Source organism: Lagenorhynchus albirostris, chromosome 9 (genome assembly GCF_949774975.1).
Source record: "Lagenorhynchus albirostris chromosome 9, mLagAlb1.1, whole genome shotgun sequence".
In the NCBI taxonomy this organism is placed as follows: domain Eukaryota; kingdom Metazoa; phylum Chordata; class Mammalia; order Artiodactyla; family Delphinidae; genus Lagenorhynchus; species Lagenorhynchus albirostris.
The window spans coordinates 49102232-49121962 of record NC_083103.1 but is presented as its reverse complement, the minus strand read 5'-3'; the positions used below and the strand labels follow the sequence as shown (position 1 = coordinate 49121962).

General features: G+C 38.4%; 1 protein-coding gene across 3 annotated transcripts in view; it reads left to right on the top strand.

Moving 5' to 3' along the window:
• Nucleotides 1-15925, top strand: part of RRM1 (ribonucleotide reductase catalytic subunit M1) — a 34150-nt gene extending 18225 nt beyond the window's left edge. For all 3 annotated transcript variants that reach the window (XM_060159828.1, XM_060159829.1, XM_060159830.1), the window contains 11 exons: nucleotides 954-1037; nucleotides 2686-2847; nucleotides 3227-3306; nucleotides 3972-4173; nucleotides 6852-7001; nucleotides 7208-7429; nucleotides 9161-9237; nucleotides 11870-12005; nucleotides 12841-12936; nucleotides 14054-14242; nucleotides 15276-15925. In XM_060159828.1, the coding sequence (XP_060015811.1) occupies nucleotides 954-1037; nucleotides 2686-2847; nucleotides 3227-3306; nucleotides 3972-4173; nucleotides 6852-7001; nucleotides 7208-7429; nucleotides 9161-9237; nucleotides 11870-12005; nucleotides 12841-12936; nucleotides 14054-14242; nucleotides 15276-15461 (1584 nt within the window). In that variant the 3' untranslated portion in view covers nucleotides 15462-15925. The remainder of the gene's footprint in view (nucleotides 1-953; nucleotides 1038-2685; nucleotides 2848-3226; nucleotides 3307-3971; nucleotides 4174-6851; nucleotides 7002-7207; nucleotides 7430-9160; nucleotides 9238-11869; nucleotides 12006-12840; nucleotides 12937-14053; nucleotides 14243-15275) is intronic.
• Nucleotides 15926-19731: the final 3806 nt, after the last annotated feature.

The following is a 19731-nucleotide window of genomic DNA, read 5'->3' as shown; positions in this document are numbered from 1 at the left end:
ATTAAAATAGATAAGCAACCAGGATATACTGTATAGCACAGGGAATTATACCCATTATACTGTAATAACCTATAATGGAGTATAATATGCAAAAATGCTGAATCACTGTGCTGTACACCTGAAACTAACTATTGTAAATCAACTATACTTCAGTTAGGAAAAAAAAGAAAAAAAAAGGTAATCGTTTTGGTTAAGTCCTGGATTTAAATCCTATCTTCACTAATTACTAGTAGTGTGGCCTAGTGCAAGTTATTTTACATCTCTGAGTTTGTTTCCTCCTCTGTAAGGTGAAGAAAATATCTAACCCTATAGAATAAAGTTAGAGTCCAGAAGAAAACCATTCCATTACGTGGTGTTCATTACATAATAGTAGGGTGAGCCATTGCTCACTTATCTTTCTAGGTTGTTTAAAGGCTTGCCTTGAGGTTAGACGGATTATTTTTAAAATTTGATGAGGTATCTTTTAGTCTTAAGAGTTTATGTATTTTTTTCATCTTCATTCTAGAATCCATTTATTGCTGAGAATCTCCATTTACCTTATTGTCTTGATTTATCCATTGCATATAATTCTTATTGTAAATTGCCTTGAATTCTTTTGGGAAAAAGATACTGTAGTAGCGTTTTTACTCTACCCAAAGTATTTCTTTATATAATGACCTTTTGAACGTGTGGGGTTTAAATTTAGCTATCCTGATTTTGGATTCTTTTGACTTGTAATTTCTCATTGTAAATTAGAGATGCCATGAAATAACTTCGTACATAATTGCGATTTATTCAGCAAAATTTTATTTTATGTTGGGCATTATGTTTTTAAAGCAGAGGGAGAGATGGGGAGCAGATGAAACTGTAGACTGGGAGAGAGTAATTTGTCCACTGTTGAACCGTTTTGTTCTTTTTCTTGCTGAGCCCCCTATTTCTCCTCCAGATGCCTTTATCCTCAGTTTCTCTTTCAGACTAATGGCAATTCCAATGGTCTTGTACCGATGTTGAGAGTATATAACAACACAGCTCGATATGTGGATCAAGGTGGAAACAAGGTATGCTTTGTTACTGAAAGTCCTAGAAACCAGAACTGAAAATCTTTTCTCATATATGCTTATAATAAGATGGCTCATTGTGTATGTTTCTAACAACTTTGCTTTTTTTCCACTTTTATGATCAATTTAATGAGTATAATTTTTACTTTTAAGTGTATACAATTGAAGTATACATTTTGATGATTTTGACAGATGTATATACTTGTGTAATCACACCAGTCAAGACATAGAACATTTCCATAACCCCAACATGTTTCCTCATGCACCTTTGTATTACTCACCCATCACTCCCACCAATACATACTTTATCCCTGGCTCCAGGCAGCCAGTGATTGAGTCAGCTGTCTTACATGACAGTTTATTTGCAAGGAATTTCTAAAGTTGTGATTCATATTGATACCTAACCTTGAAAAAGGGTTGTAATATGTTTTCTAGGTTTTTCTTTAAAAAAAGAAAACAAAACCAAAACAAAACTCTGTCTATTTTATAGAGGGAAAAGTAAAGTTGAGAGTATTGGCTCATTTATCCAATGTTATCAGCAGGATAGTTTGCAACTATCTAGCCTGCCTTTTATGGATATGTAGGCATAGTAATCACCTATTAGTTTATGAATTTCCTTCTGATGCACTTAAAAAAAATCTATGGTGGGGGGACTTTCCTGGTGGCACAGTGGTTGAGAGTCCGCCTGCCAATGCAGGGGACACGGGTTCGTGCCCTGGTCTGGGAAGATCCCACATGCCGTGGAGCGGCTGGGCCCGTGAGCCATGGCTACTGAGCCTGCGCGTCCGGAGCCTGTGCTCTGCAACGGGAGAGGCCACAACAGTGAGAGGCCCGCGTACCGCAAAAAAAAAAAAAAAAATCTATGGGGACCTTGATAAGACATACCACCTTCTTGACCTTTTGAGCACGACATTATTGTCAAAGTTAAAGTGATTTTCTTTGGGCTTTGCATACATGTCACATAGTGTAAAGTGAGCTGGATGACTGCTGAAGTGGAAGCTCCATCCCTAGTGCACTGTGTCATTTTGGATAAATTATTTAGTCTTTTATTTTTCTTATATTTTTAAAATAAATTTATTTATTTATTTTTGGCTGAGTTGGGTCTTTGTTGCTGCACGAGGGCTTTCTCTAGTTGCGGCGAGTGGGGGCTACCCTTTGTTGAGGTGCGTGGGCTTCTCATTGCGGTGGCTTCTCTTGTTGCAGAACACGGGCTCCAGGCACGCAGGCTTCAGTAGTTGCAGCACGCGGGCTCAACAGTTGTGGCTCACGGGCTCTAGAGCGCAGGCTCCTAGTAGTTGTGGCTCACGAGCTTAGTTGCTCTGTGGCATGTGGGATCTTCCCGGACCACGGCTTGAACCCTTGTACCCTACATTGGCAGGTGGATTCTCAACCACTGCGCCACCAGGGAAGTCCTATTTAGTCTTTCTTGTTCCACATTTTCTTTATGTTAAATGCTCTTTTTTACTGCTAGAATTGTAAGAAAACTACTACTACTTTATATTTTTATAGTACTTTTATTTGTATTATCTCATTTAATTCATTAATTGTAGTGAAGATCCAAGGAGATATTATTGAAGTGCTTTGGAAAATATGAAGTTTCTTTGTTTTATTCTGATTCTGAGAAGAATGATGATTTGTTTACCATTAGCGACCTGGGGCATTTGCTATTTACCTGGAGCCTTGGCATTTAGACATCTTTGAGTTCCTTGATTTAAAGAAGAACACAGGAAAGGAAGAACAGCGTGCCAGGGACCTTTTCTTTGCCCTTTGGATTCCGGATCTCTTCATGAAACGAGTGGAGACTAATCAGGTGAGAGATAGGTACTTGTTAGTAATAACAACTTGATTCATATAAGTTTTCTCCTCAGTCATCTTAAATCATGCTTAGGAAGAGTCCACCTATATGTTATGCCATGGAAAGGCATGCTGAAAACAAGTTAAGAGATGCCGTTCTTGCCTTCTTGGATTTTTATTCTCTAAAGTAGATGCTATCTGACCTAAATGGTTGAAGGGTCATGAACAAACATGCAAAACTAGATGTTTGGGCCTGAGCCTAAAATTATTATTTCTAAAGCAAATTTTTAAGACAGTCTATGGAAGCCACAATATCCCTTGCAGTGTTCCTAATGGACTACGTGTGGTTGGTTATTTGAAGTTTCTTATGGTTGGTACTCTTCTTCCCTTTGCAGGACTGGTCTTTGATGTGTCCAAATGAGTGTCCTGGTCTGGATGAGGTCTGGGGAGAAGAATTTGAGAAGCTATATGAAAGGTATGGGAAAAATATGAGAGTAATAATGCTTTAACTGTGTGTTTCTTTTATTTACAGGATCTAAATTTTAAAACTACGTCAATCATTAGCCAGTTTCTAGGAATCTTGAGAAGCATCTAGAAGAGAATGTGACTAATAATTTTATTTTGGTCATGTTTCCTTCCTGAATCTTCAACAAAATTTTGGTTTGTCTTCTTTCTTGAAACTTTGGGACATGTAAATAGGTATTCAGGTTTTTTTAATTGATCCTTTAAAAAATTAATGCAAAGAGTTGTTTAGCAGGGTTGTTACTAATTTGCTTTGTCATAAAGTACATTTGACAGAACAAGTTATGCTTTGTGTAGTACACAGGAATCAAGGGCAACTGGGACACACATGTCAATAGTTCATTAAATAATAGCACAACAGTACTGCTTTAGCACAGTAGCACAATTTGAGTACTTCAGGTTTTGTTCCTTTTTATTATGGAAGGTTTTGTTGATTTAGTGGGATTGACTTTAGCCATAGTAAAATAAATATCATATTCCTAATTTCTTTCTCTTAGCAAAACTTAGTAAGAAATTTAAGAGTTTTCAATATTTTATATTTTGGTGTTTCTCTTCATGTTATCTGCAATAAAGATTTTCCTTAGGGAATATTAAAATAATACTAGCTTTGCCTTTCAGTTATGAGAAAGAGGGTCGTTTCCGCAAAGTTGTAAAAGCTCAGCAGCTTTGGTATGCCATCATTGAGTCTCAGACAGAGACAGGTACCCCGTACATGCTCTACAAAGATTCCTGTAATCGGAAGAGCAACCAGCAGAACCTAGGAACGATCAAATGCAGCAACCTGTGCACAGAAATAGTAGAATATACCAGCAAAGATGAGGTAGGTAGAAAAACTTCTGCCTCAGGTACTGAGAGAAGAATCTTAAGGAGTTTGTGAATTATTTGTGACTCCCTCACATGATTTCCCTTAAGTTGGGTGAAGGGGGTTTTCGTAGCTTGCTGTAAGCAGAAGGGCACTAAAATAGAGGTTATAAAGGAAGAGGTGTGATGTGTGCCCTTAAATATCTTTTAGTCTGAGCCATGTAGAAAAGACTGTCAATTTTTTATTTCACACACATTGTTGTAATAACCTTTACTTGAGAAAAATAGCAATATATAGTTATTTAGGTTAGGGTTAGGACAAACACAGTAACGTGTTAGGGTGCTCATTCAGTTTAAAGTATGTAAGCATGAGAGAGTCCTTTCAGTGAATGGTGAGACAGAGTTCTCATCTCAGATCTTTAAGGTGATTCACAGAAGAGGCAAGGCTAGAAATGAGACATAGATTTGGATATTTTAAAAAGAAATTTATGGAAAAGCTTTCCATTTGGGAAGAACTGCCTGTATGACAGATCAGAGACAGGGATAGGTTTTGTGCAGTGAGTGTAAAAGTTTGTTTGTTTTGATGGAGCAAATACATTAAGGTTTGGTGTATGGAGAGATGGCTGCAACTGGGGGAAGGGAGATAGTATGTGAAAGATGACATGTCTCAGACGCAGGAAAGCCCTTGTAGATTTCTGAAAGGAAAATAGCATCCCTAGGATAGGAAGGATGGCTCTTGCTTCTGGTTATAGAATGGCTTAGTGTGAGAAGAGGCTGGAGGTTAGTTTAAGGAGATTGTTGCATTAGTCAGATGTCAGGCAGCTTGGATATTGGATGTAAACTACGAAAATGCGGAGGAAGGAGCAGATCCCAAATTCTAGGACCTAAAAAACACATGACAAATGAAAAGTCAGAAAGAAAATGGTGAGTGAATTGAACATATTGCTAAGGTTGCAGTTTAATTTAACAAAGTTTATTGAGCACCAGCCATGTGTAAGACACTATACTAAGTGCTCTCAGATATAAATGAATGTGGCTCAGCCCCTGCCCTCTGGAAACAATTTAGTTGGAGGAAATTGACATACTCATGACTATTATACAAGATAGATTATATTATAGAGAATAAAATGACCCTTCTTAAAACAAACATCAGATCATATCATTCCTCTGCACAATACTTATCTTTGATTTTCCAGCCCATCCAGAGTTCGTTCATCCTTTTTTTTTAAATTGAGATATAATTCACATACCATAAATTTCACCCTTCTAAAGTATACAATTCAGTGTTTTTTTAATATATTCACAAGGTTGTGCAACCATCACTGATAACTAATTCCAGAACATTTTCATCACCCCAGAAAGAAATCTTGTACCCTTTAGCAGTCACTCCCTGTTCCCCTCTTCACCCAGACCCCGGCACCGCTAACCTATTTTCTGTCTCTGGATTTGTCTATTGTAGGTATTCCATATAAATGGAATCATATGATATTTGGTCTTTTGTGTCATTTGTCCATACTGTAGCATGTATCAGTACCTCATTTCTGTCCTTGTAATGCCCTGTGAGATCCTACACAACTGAGTATCCCACCTCATCTGCTCTTACTTTCCCCCTTCCTCACTGTGCTCCAGCTCTACTAATTTTATTGCTGTTTCTCAAACATATGAAGCATACTCCTGTCTCAGGATTTTTGAATGTTAAAATGCTCTTCTCCCCAGGTAGCCATGTGGCTTGCTTTCTGACTTCTTCAGTTCTTTCTTCATATATCCCATTCTCAGTGAGGTCTTCCTTGGCAACTCTATTTAAAAATGGCACTCCTGGGCTTCCCTGGTGGCGCGGTGGTTGAGAGTCCACCTGCCGATGTAGGGGACACGGATTTGTGCCCCGGTCCAGGAAGATCCCACATGCTGCGGAGCGGCTGGGCCCGTGAGCCATAGCCGCTGAGCCTGCGCGTCCAGAGCCTGTGCTCCGCAGTGGGAGAGGCCACAACAGTGAGAGGCCCGCGTACCGCAAAAAAAAAAAAAAAAAAAATGGCACTCCTTCCATCCTTAGCCCCAAGACTCTGTTTTCTTTTCCTGCCTTATTTTTCTCCCTAGCATTTATTAGGCTTACATGATTCAAGCTATGTTTTAAAAATGGGTACTTTGGCAACATGTGTAAAATTGAGTAGATGTGAAGGGCATGAGGGAGTCTAGGTGAGAGGAGTTAAGGGCTGTCAGAGTCTCAATGAGGGTGAAGTAGACTTGCAGTTTGGAAGAACTTTCTGCAGTGATAGAAATGTTCTGTATTGGGTGGCTACTGAGCACATGAAATGTGACTAGTGCAATTGAGAAACTGAATTTTAAATTTCATTTAGTTTTAATCTAGTGGCTGCTGTATTGGACAGTGCACATCTACTGACAGATATATATGAAAAATTATAGCATAATGTGGCATACGTCTGGTAGTAGAGCCATGTACCATGAAGCATATGGTTCTTTCCCCATCTTACCTATTTCACTGGTGTGTGGTACAGTTCACATATGTGAATAGGTTTTGGGATTTAGAAATGAACTGGTGAATGATGAGGAGGGAGGAGTCAAAATAGAAATTTAAAATTTTAATGTCAGCAAGTGTTAGAGGCTTACAGAGTAGTGTCATTGACACAGTGGAAGAAATAAAAATCGTGTGACTCTTGACCCTTTTTTTCCGAATTCCAGGTTGCAGTTTGTAACTTGGCTTCCCTGGCCCTGAATATGTATGTTACATCGGAACACACATATGACTTTATGAAATTGGCTGAAGTCACCAAAGTCATTGTCCGAAACCTGAATAAAATTATTGATATTAACTACTACCCTGTCCCAGAGGTATGAATAGATTTCTCTGCTTATTGGTAATTATTGTAATCCAAGATGGAAGGAGTTTATCACAGTCTTCTAGTCATTGTCTAAATGGTTATCATTGGAATGGTGTGAGAAAACTGAGATAAAGAGAGAGAGTGTGTCATTTGTTACAGAATGTTGCTTTTACTGTTCATTAATGTTGTCTCTTCTCTAAATCTGTTGGCACAAAGGCAAGTGTATCAAATAGATGCCATCGCCCCATTGGAATTGGGGTACAAGGTCTGGCAGACGCTTTTATTCTGATGAGGTACCCTTTTGAGAGTCCGGAGGCCCAGTTATTGAATAAGCAGATCTTTGAAACCATTTATTATGGAGCCTTGGAAGCCAGCTGTGAATTGGCCAAGGAGTATGGCCCATATGAAACCTATGAGGGCTCTCCAGTCAGCAAAGGAGTAAGTATATGCATGAAGTTTCTTTTTGCCTGTGAGTTCCTATGGTAGGCTGAATGGTAGCCTTCAAAAAGATATGTTCACATCCTAATGCCTGGAACCTATGACTGTTACCTTATTTGGTTTAAAAAGGGTCTTTACAGATGTTGTTAAGGAATTTGAGATGAGGAGATTATCCTGGATTATCCAGGTGGGCCCTAAATCCGGTGACAGTTGTCCTTACAAGAGACACAGAGAAGAAGAGGAGGCAACACGACCATAGAGGCAGAGATCGGAGTGATGCAGCCGCAACCCAGGAGTACTGAGAGCCACTGGAAGTTGGAGAGGCAAAGAACAGAATCTCTTCCAGCCTGTGGAGGGAGTGAGGCCTTCCCAACGTAATGAGTTCGGGCTTCTGGCCTTGAGAACTATGAGAGAATAAATTTTTATTTTAAGCCACTAAATCTGTGGTAATTTGTTACACCAGACAGAGTAAACTCATATGGTCTGTTTGTCCTCTGGAGTAAAAAGGATACTCTGTTTAAAACTAATCATTGCTAAAATGACGTAAGAAGAATGCTGACTGTATTAATTTTTTTTTTCTTTTTTGGCCGCGCCATGCGCAGCTTGCAGGATCTTAGTTCTCCGACCAGGGTTCGAACCAGGGCCCACAACAGTGAAAGCGCTGAATCTTAACCACTAGACTACCAGGGAACTCCCAAGTATTAGTTTTCTGTTACTAAACTTAGTGTATTAAAACAACATACATTCAGTATCAGTTTGCATGGGTCATGAGTGCAGACTTGGGTTAGCTGAGTCTTGATCTCTGGATCTCTCAAAGCTACAGTCAGAATGTCGGTAGAGGCTGTGGTCTCATCTGAGGCTCAGGGTCCTCCTCCAAGCTCACCTGGTTCATTTCCTTGTAACTCTAGAACTCTTGGCATCTTGCTTCTTCAAAGCCAGTAGGAGGGAGAGTCCCTCATTTCAAGAAGAGCCCAGTCCTGTCGCCCATTTGAGGGTTTTCATTTGTTAGGTCAGGGCCCACCCAGGATAGTCTCACTTTTAACTAAAAAATTAACTGATTTTCACCCTTAATTGCACCTGCAGAAATCCTTCACATTTGTCATAGTTATGTGAGTGGCATCCATTGTATTTCCAGGTCCTGTATACACTGAAGGGGAGGAGAATATAATGGCCTATACCCTAGGGGGCTGGGAATCTGGGAGCTGTCCTAGAATTCCACGATCCACACTGCCTTCATCATGAGTAGTATGATTCTCCTCCCTGTAAAATAAGATGTTATTTTTCGTTCTCACAGTTCCTGCTGATATTTAGGAACTCTACATTGTTAGAAAATAAGTTTATTAGCTAAATAGATAGATTGAGAGGCAGATCAAGGCAGTTAAAAAAGATGAGGCTAGAGTAATTCTTTTACTGTACAAAAACAACATGCTTTCATAAATGTTAGAATTTCCTGGTTTGTAGATATGGTAGGGGTCCTCTGAGAGGACTCAGCCAGAGACATGGGGAAGAGGTAAGCCTTAATGAGTTTTCTTAGCCTGCTTCTAATCAATATGACTACATAGAAATTTGTCCAGGAAAGTCTCTGGTCCTTGTATTTCTTACACAGCTTTACCAAAAGACAGCATTTGTTGGGATGTGGGGGCATGGCAGTTAGTTATTTGTTTGGTTTTTGTCATAGTTTTAAATTGTCATACAATGATTTATCATAAATTTGGGTTGTTTATTCCTTAGATCCTTCAGTATGATATGTGGAATGTTACTCCTACAAACCTGTGGGACTGGAAACTTCTCAAGGAGAAGATTGCAAAGTAAGTAGAGATGTAAAGTGGCTTTGAAGTGAGGAGGGTTCAGGTTTTCAGCCTGGCTCTTTCGAACTTAGGTATGTTATTTTAGCTTCTGAAATTCATTTTTTGTCTTTTAAATGGGACTAAAAGGACCTATCCATAGAACTATTTTTTTAAAAATGCTTCCTAGGACAATATATTTTATATGTATAGTAACCTGCAAATTGCTTGGCACAATGAAAGCATTTTAATACCTGGTAGGTATTATTATTATTAGTTGATCTTGTTTTAGGGGCTTGAGTACCAAGATTAGGTAATTCTTTTTCTCGTTAAACCTTCATATTTCCAAGTGTGTTTGCTTTTTAAATGTTTTTTTAACTTTTATTTATTGCTTAACCACATTGGGCACATAAATGACTTTCAATGAATTGATTGTCATAGGACTTCATTACGGATTTTGGAAGAGCTTTTGGAGGGTTTAATGTGTTAAACTGTGTGAAAGAAAAATGTAAAAATTGAAAAATGTAGTCCTTTCCAGCTAATAAACATAAGAGATTTGAGTGCAGGCAGAATGTTTTGCTGAATGTTTGTCTGTCATGTCTAGGTTAATGCATATACAAAGTGTTTAATGTTTGCAGAAGGAAGCAGTAGCTTTAAAATGCTCTTTAAAATATCTGTTTACCTTAAAATTGTTTTGTTACTCAAATAATACATGTTAGATAATTTAGAAAACATACATGTGGAAAGGGAATAAAATGAAAATTATCCCAGTACCATCACCCCCCAAAAAAACCTGTTTGTATCTTTTTGTCTATCATCCTCAGACTTTCTTATGAGTGTGTATATATGTGTATATTTACATGCAAATTCAATTTTTACAAAAATGGACTTGTATTCTATTTATTATTCTGTTTTTCTCAAAATAATGTAGTTTAAATATTTTTTATGTATAACTTTTTTAAATTTCAAAATTAATACATGAATACACATTCATTGTTAATAAAGTTCAAATATGGAAATAAAATAGAAAGTAAAAGCCCTTCTTTATACCATTTATATATAAATGGTTCTGCCAACCATTTTGTCCCACAAAACAAACAAAAAAACCAACTGACTCCTTTTCTCAGAGATAACCATTGTGAATGGTGTATATTTTTCTAGACCTTTTTCAGTACATTTGCAGATGCGCACACACAGTTTTATTATATAAATGAGATGAAACTTGACATGTTTTGAGACTTTTTATTTAGTGATTTATTTTGGAGATGTTTCTCTTTCAGTACATGCAGATTTACCTATTGTTTTTAGTGATTACAGACAATTCCATAGCTTGGATATATCATATATATATGACTTTTCAAAACATTTTCCTGTCTCTGGACAGGAAACCACTGTCCACTCTACTGAGGGAGTAAAGACATGGAGATAGTTGGTGGTTTGCTTGATGCCTCACAACTAGAAAGTGACATAGAGAGGTTGAAAGTCCAGTTGTACAGACTCCATTAGGATGTGAGTCTCTATGCTAAGTGCTGTATGAATCCAGAGGTATGGAATGTAGGAAAGATGAACTCTTTGTCCTTGAGAAACTTAAAACTAAGTAAGGTAAGACATGTAACACAAATATACGTAAAGGTACAGGTCACAGAAAATATTTGCAATGCAAATATTTGTATTTGACAGTTGTATTTAGTGTTGTCTGCCTGGTTAGGAAAGATGTTGTAGAGTAAGTATCTCTTAGGCTGAGCTTTGAAGGATGTGCTTAGGACAGTTTGAAGATTTCTCAGAGTTCAGATACTATATATTTATTTATTTATTATTTATTTATTTTTTTGCGGTACGCAGGCCTCTCACTGTTGTGGCCTCTCCCGTTGCGGAGCACAGGCTCCGGATGCGCAGGCTCAGCGGCCATGGCTCACGGGCCCCGCCGCTCCGCGGCATGTGGGATCTTCCCGGACCGGGGCACGAACCCGTGTCCCCTGCATCGGCAGGCGGACTCTCAACCACTGCGCCACCAGGGAAGCCCTAGATACTATATTTTCATGCACTCTCTTTGGCACTGAATAGAGTCAAAAGATGTTAGCGTTCTTCTAGGAAATTTAATTAAAGAGGTGATAGAGGAAGTCAGAAATATACTTGGAGCATAATTTTTTCTATTCATTATCCTGTTCAGGATAAATGGAGAATTGCGGGGATAGAGGTCTGGTTCTGACCACTTTCACATCATTATGTTTCCTTAAAGGGCCTAGCACAGTGATCACATAGGCACTTAGGAAAGAGTAAGGGTTGAATGAGTGTACCCTGATACAGGTGGGGACTCTCCAATAACCATGTGAGTGTTTTCTTGGGCAAGATAGTGTATCAAGTGCTGTGATTCCTAACTTGATATGGAATCACAGCATGGCATGATAAGGTTTACCAGCAGTAAAAATGGTGCTGATTCTGTTTAGGAATTAGGCATTTAGGAGAGGGCCAAGTTATACCACCCATACTGTGGAGTTGCATCCCTTTAGGGGTTAAATGCAAAAGTCAACATGTGAGTCTAATGGATGTTTGGTATTACTCGCAGCAACTGCATTTACTACAGTGACTTAAAGTAGCTGTCTTCCTGACAGATTGTAGCTTCAGGACCAGCACCTAATAATCTCCTTTTCTTTAGGTATGGTATAAGAAACAGTTTACTCATTGCCCCGATGCCTACTGCTTCAACTGCTCAGATATTGGGAAATAATGAGTCAATTGAACCTTATACCAGTAACATCTATACTCGCAGAGTCTTGTCAGGAGAATTTCAGGTGAGAAGATCACAACCAGACCTACAGGAAAATCTTTTAGAAGCCTGAGGTTGGGAGTAAATGCTACTCATATTTAGTATATGCCCCTTTATTTTAGTGTCGGTGCAAAGTTTTGATAAAGTGAGTTATCATCTCTAATATTGTTTATGTTATTTCAGCATATAATAGACATTTAATAAATATCTGTCAAAAGAATGAAGGATTGAGGGTTGAGTATGAAAGCAACTTGATATTAGAGTTCACATGATGGTTAACCATTTTGTAATCATAGTGACATATACTATAACCTCATATGCTTAAGTTGATGATACTCAAGGTGTATAGAAGTATCTTTTAAGATAGTGGTTCTCAGCCTTGGTTACAAATTAGAACTTCTGATGGGCAGGACCAGTGTTTTTTTTAAGGTTCCCAGGTAATTCTCATTTGCAGGTTGAGAACCACTAATTTAAAAGATACTTATTTGTGAATTTGCAGATACTCTGAAATAAATTTCTGTAAGGTTTGGCGTGGGTACGTTTCTAATTTTCTTAAGTATTTATTATGTCCTTACTTAAAAAGAAAAAAGAATCATTCTACATACCCAGCTTAGGCAGCATTAGCTCTTTTCACTTTTGCAAATACCATGTGTTATGTTTTGAATAACAGATATAAAGATTTTAGAGGAATATAGCTTTCATGTAGTGGGATAGGTCTCTCAGTTTTATAAAAAATAGAACTTACCAAGCAATTTAATGTTCTTCATTGATCTTATTTACTTTAAGCTCCAAGTCTGTGATCCTGTTTAGGCCCTGTCTTTGTTGTTTATTCCTTCACATCTTTCTCCTTTCTGTTTCAGATTGTAAATCCTCACTTACTGAAAGATCTTACTGAGCGGGGCTTGTGGAATGAAGAGATGAAAAATCAGATTATTGCATGCAATGGCTCTATCCAGGTACAGAATTAAAAAAAAAAAAAGTGTTCTCTTCAGGAGCTAAGTTGGTAGTTACATTGGTAACTTCTCACTTATCCCAGGCAATGCAGAGAAAGAATGGCTATTCACTGTGGTCATATAGGCTTATGTAGCTCTGTTCAACTCTGCATTGCTGTGCTAGGATTAAATGCATCTTCACATAGCTAGGCCTTACCCTCTTGTTTGTGCAGCAGTATAAAGTAGTGGTTCCCAACTTCTCTGCACATTAGAATACATTGAAGAGCTTTTAAAATCCTGAAGCTTAGGTTGTACCCCATACAAATTAAATGTCTGGGAGTGAGAGCCAGGCATCAGTATTTTTTAAAGACTCCCTAGATAATTGCCAAGTGAGTCAGAGTTTGGGGACCAGTGATATAAAGCCTGAAATTAGAGTCAAACTTAATTAAAAAGTATGATGGAGAATTGAAGACTGATAGTCCAAAAGACAGAGCCAGAAATAGTGTTTAACAGTGAAATATTTGCAACTGAGAATCAAGAAGCATTTATTTATTTGTAAATAGAGGCCTCTGGCTAAATATTTGTCTGCTTGGCAACACAGATAAAGATTCTTGTAACATTTCTATATTTGCTGATGGAAGCTGTAGCATTAGCCAGTCTGTGTTTTGATGCAAGCTAACCCTAGACCTAAGAAATAGGAAAACCTTTTTCTGTTGACTCCAAATGGAGTTTGTGAAGTCCTAGCTTATTTAAAGGGTTTTGCCTCATTGCTTCCTTGTGTCATGTCCCTGTGAGTTACAGCCCTGAGTATTTGTATTTTCTGCAAAAGTCAAGGGTCATTTATTGTTGCTTAGCTCTGACTTTTCAGTGAATGTTTTGGCCACTAACCAATTAAAGATGAGTCTTAAATAACTACCACCAGATTGATATTTTGTTGTTTAGATGGGGTTTTGTTTGACTTCATAAGCCAGAAGTGAGTAGTCTTAGGAAACTTGATAAGGATCATACTGTATTAAATGGAATGGTAGCGTCAGATCTGGCTGGAAGTAGAACCAAGGCCAGACCCTGGGGGTCACCATTCTGTTAATCATACTGCTTTCTTCAACCAGAGTGCAATAAACATTTGATTTCCCTTCTTCAGAGCATACCAGAAATTCCTGAGGACCTGAAGCAACTTTATAAGACTGTGTGGGAAATCTCTCAGAAAACCATACTCAAGATGGCAGCTGAGAGAGGAGCTTTCATTGATCAAAGCCAGTCTTTGAACATACATATTGCTGAGCCTAACTATGGCAAACTCACTAGTATGCACTTCTACGGCTGGAAACAGGTTAGTGGAGGAAGTCAACCAGCTTGGGATATTTTAGAATTGGAACAGAGTTCTATATTCTAGCTACATACTAAGTATTGCCACCTGGAAGTTCTTTCACTTTAAGTCCAGTATTAGAACCAACCCATGGGTTTTATACCAGATTAAGCTCTCACTTTGAATTTTCTTATTTCTTTTAGGATTATTTTATTCTAAGCTTGAAACCTTGGAGTTACCTATGATCCTTCCTTTACTTTCCATGCAGTCATTCACCATGTAGTGTCAGTTGTTCCTTTGTACTATTTCTTGAATGTCTTACTTTCTATTCCACTGTTGTTATTTTTAACTTCTTAACTGATCTCTTTTCTTCTGGTATCTCTACTCTAGGCCATCTTGTGTACTGCTACCATTCCTAAAATAAAACTTTACACATGTCAACCCACTGTTCAAAAATATCCATTGTTTCCCCACTTTATCTACAGGAGAAAAGCCAATCACTTAGCTAGTCATTGCAAACTGTAAAGGCCTGTGAGTCTATAATGTATTCTTATTCCCTAGCAATATTCTAGGTGTTTATATAGAATTATGAATTTATTTTTCTATTTAACAAACTTTTATTGAACTTATACTATGTTCCAGGACTGGGGATACTGAATAGAGAATGGTGATTCTTATCCTTGAATTAGTCATAATCTGTTCTTATACAGAGATACAGTCTAGACCTCTAAATAGTTATAATTTAAGGCAGACATGTTTTCTTAGGCACACTTGGAAGTCATACACATAAAAACAAACAAACAAAAAGACTAGAGAACAAAAATATTTGACATTTTCAAAGAGATAAGCTTGTTTTAGGGGTGAAAAGGACAGAGTATACTGTTTGACCATCTCTTTCTCTCTTTAAGCATTTTTGAGAGGGCTTCCTAGGGGAGATACAATTCTAAGTTTAGACAGCAATTTGACCTGGTTTATGGAAATGTATTTTAAACATTGGTCTTGAATGTCTAGTGTTCTCACAGCTTCTCCTAATTAGTTGTATTTACTTCCCTTTTAGGGTTTGAAGACTGGGATGTATTATTTAAGGACAAGACCAGCAGCTAATCCGATCCAGTTCACTCTAAATAAAGAAAAGCTGAAAGATAAGGAAAAGGTATCAAAAGAAGAAGAGAAGGAGAGGAACACAGCAGCCATGGTGTGCTCTTTGGAAAATAGAGATGAATGTCTGATGTGTGGATCCTGAGGAAAGGCTTAGAAGAGACCAGCCCTTCTTTAATAGCCAAACTACTTCTTGAGCATAGATAGGTATAGTAGGTTTGCTTGAAGTGATAAGGTTTTGCTGGACGTTATTGCAGCAAAAGAATCAATTGATTTAAAGTCAATTTAAATCAATTTAAATCAATTGATTTAAAGTCAATTTATATAAACGTGAAAGTAATGATTTTTTAAAATTGATATATTGGGAATCAAAGTAGATGTTTTAGGAATGCAAAAGAAGTCATCTTGCAAATAGGGAGTGATTAAGTAGGGTTTCATCACCCATCTGGTACCCCTTTTCTGGTGACTTCAGTTTTGGTAAGGAGACTTTGACTGGTGTGTCCATAGAAGCAAAACTGAGTCATAACACGTGAGAAGTGCTGACAGAACCTTTATCTGGATAAGGTCCTAATAGGTCATTCTGAAATAAAGATAAACATTTCTAAATGATTGTGTGAGACTAATTTTGTCATTTATTTTCATACAAAGGTCAACTTTGATAAAGGATTTTTTGTTATTTGAGGGTTCAGGGAAGAAATTTTAAGACAAATTACTTAGACACCATATAGAATTCTGATTTTAATATATGTCTTTTTCTTCTTTTTAAAAAAATTGTGGTAAAATATACATAACATAAATGTTACCATTTTACCCATTTTAAAGCATACAATTTAGTGGCATTAAGTACATGTACAATGTACAACCATCACCACTGTCTATTTTCAGAACTCTTTCATCATCCCAAACAGAAAGTCTATACGTAAAACAATAATTCCCCATTCCCTTCTTCCATTATTCCCTGGTAACCTCTATTCTACTTTCTGACTCTGAATTTGCTTATTCTAGGTATCTCAAATAAAAGGGATCATACAATATGTGTCCTTTTATGTCTGGCTTATTTCACTTAGCATAATGTTTTCAAGGTTCATTTATGTATTGTGTCAGACTTTCATTCCTTTTTTAAGGCTGAGTAATATCTCATTTTTTATATATATATATATATATATATATATATATACATATATATATATATATAGACATTTGGGTTATTTCCACCTTTTGGCTGTTGTGAATAATGCTGCTGTGAACATTGATGCACAAGTATCTGTTTGAATTCCTGCTTTCTGTTCTTTTGGGTGTGTACCTAGAAGTGGAATTATTGGACTAGACTTTTTGAGGAATTGCCGAACTGTTTGAGGAATTGCCGAACTGTTTAACTTTTTGAGGAATTGCCGAACTGTTTTCTACAGCAAGTGCACCATTTTACATTTCTACCAACAGTACACGAGAGTTCCAGTTATTCCACATCTTTTTTTTTTTTTTTGCGGTACGCGGGCCTCTCACTGTTGTGGCCTCTCCCGCTGCGGAGCACAGGCTCCGGACGCGCAGGCCCAGCGGGCATGGCTCACGGGCCCAGCCGCTCCGCGGCATGTGGGATCCTCCCAGACCGGGGCAAGAACCCGCGTCCCCTGCATCAGCAGGCGGACTCTCAACCACTGCGCCACCAGGGAAGCCCTATTCCACATCTTTGCCAATACTTGTTAATTTTTTGTATTTTTTATAATAACCATCCTAATGGCTTTTGACAGTTTGATTATAATGTGTCTTGGTGTGGGTCTCTGAATTTAGCCTAATTGGGGTTTGTTGAGCTGCTTGGATTGATATATTCACATCTTTTGTTAAATTTGGGAAGTTTTCAGCCATTATTTCTTCAGGTAATCTTTTTTGCCCCTTTCCCTCTTTTCCTTCTGGAGTTCCAATGTTGCATCTATTGGTCCACTTAGCAATGTCCCAACAGGTCCCTTAGGCTTAGTTCACTTTTCTTCATCCTACTTCAGCTCCTTAGACTCAGTAGTTTCAATTGCCTTATCGTCAAGTTCATTTATTCTTTCTTCTTCTTGCTCAGCTTTGCTGTTGAGTCCCTCTAGTGAAATTTTCATTTCAGTTATTGCTCTTTCCAGCTCTAGACTTTCTGTTGGTTCCTTTTAATTGTTTCTACATCTTTGTTGATAGTCTGATTTTGTTAATACATTGTTTTCCTGATTTCCTTTACCTGTTTTCCTTTAGCTCTTCAGTCATATTTAAGACAGTTGTTTTAATGTCTGTCTAGAAAGTCTGACGGCTGGGCTTCCTCAGGGGTGGTTTCTGTCAGTTTATCTTTTTCCTTTGAATGGTCTATGTTTACCTGTTTCTTTATAATGCCTGTGATTCTTTTTTTGTTGAAATATTCTGAGACTAAACTTTTTGCAGTGAAGTCTCTTCTGCAGAGTATGTTCAGTTAATGTTTTGACAGCTTTCCTTGGTCTTTGCAGATTGACTCTGTGCTAGGACACTCCCATACTTGGTTAGGCTTGCTGTAAGCCTAGGCAATGTCATGGTTAATTTTATTTGCCAACTGGCTAGGCCATGGTGTCCAGATATTTGATCAAACACTAGATAGAGCTGTGAAGGTATTGTTTTTAGATGAAATTAGCATTTGAATTCGTAGACTTTGAGTAAATCAGATTATCCTCCATAATGCGGGTGACCTCATCCAATCAGTTGAAGTCCTTAAGAGGAAAAATGCTGAGGTCCTCTGAGAAAGGACTTCTGCCTACAGACTGCCGTTGGACATGACCTGCAGTATCAGCTGTTCTCTGGGTTTCCATCCTGGAAGCCTACTCTGCCAGTTTGGGATTTGCCAGTTCCACAATTGTGAGCCCATTACTTACTTACTTACTTACTTACTTACTTACTTACTTAACTTATTTATTTATTTATTTATTGCTGCATTGGGTCTTCGTTGCTGCACACAGCCTTTCTCTAGTTGTGGTGAGTGGAGGCTACTCTTCATTGTAGTGCACGGGCTTCTCATTGCTGTGGCTTCTCTTGTTGCGGAGCATGGGCTCTAGTTGTGTGGGCTTCAGTAGTTGCAGCACACAGGCTCAGTAGTTGTGGTTCACAGGCTGTAGAGCGCAGGCTGGGTAGTTGTAGCACACGGGCTTAGTTGCTCCATGGCATGTGGGATCTTCCTGGACCGGGGCTTGGACCTGTGTCCCCTGCATTGGCAGGTGGATTCTTAACAACTGCACCACCAGGGAAGTCCCCCGTATGACTTTATGTGTGTGTGTGTGTGTGTGTGTGTGTGTATAGAGAGAGAGAGAGAGAGAGAGAGAGAGAGAGAGAGAGAGAGAGAGATGTATATGGTTGACCCTTGAACAACATGAATTTGAACTGCACGGGTCCACTTACACTTGGATTTTTTCAATAAGTACTACAATACTACACAGTCTGTGGTTGGTTCAATCTGTGGATTTGGACCCGTGGATATAGACACTGTATGGATCTTGAACATCCGTGGATTTTTGTATCCTCTGTGTGTCCTGGAACTAATCCCTGCATTGTTCAAGGGTCAACTGAATATATAGATAAGATTTTGTGTGTGTGTGTGTGTGTGTGTGTGTGTGTATACACACCTTATTGGTTCTGTTTCTCTGGAGAACGAGAACACTGACTAATATAGGTTCTGGTACTGGAAATGGTTCTAGAGGAATGGAATCCTAAGGATGAGTTTTCTGGGTTGGTTCTCTAATTTGATGAGATTTAAGCATGACTTTTCAGTAGTAAAGAGAGCTCTGATAGTCCCTGGTGGTGATGTGGCAATAGAGACATGCAGAATACCATCACTGGATACTCCTAATCAAACAGAGAGGCAAGGGTCTGGGTGACCATGTATGTGTTCTGCCTCAGGGGTGTATCAGTTATCAGCTCTCTAGCCCAGTGTCATAATTTAGTTCATCTTGATCACTTTTCCTTTCCACAGTACATCACAGTGCTCCATTACGTTGAGATGCGGATTGGACCTAGCAGGAAATGGCAGCTACTCTAGACTTACTGGTAAGACGTTTGTGTGTCAGAGAATGAGAAATAAATCAAACAAAAATTCAGGGACCTTCTACCTCAGTGAAATTTCTTGGGGTCCAATGATATAAGGCATGTTGGGATATTCCTTCTATGATGAGGGATAAATTCTTCTATCTGGCTCCTCTTACAACCAAAAGAAAGGTATAAGGGCTAGTGGGCCTCTTTGGATTTTCGAGGCGACATGGCAACGTATTCCTCTTTTGGATGTGCTACTCTGGCCCATTTACCATGTGACCCTAAAAGCTGCTAGTTTTGAGTGGGGCCCAGGACAAAGAACAAACCTGGCTCTGCAACAGGTCCAGTCTGCCATGCAAGCTGCTCAAGTATCAGTGGCAGATAGGGATGCTGTTGGA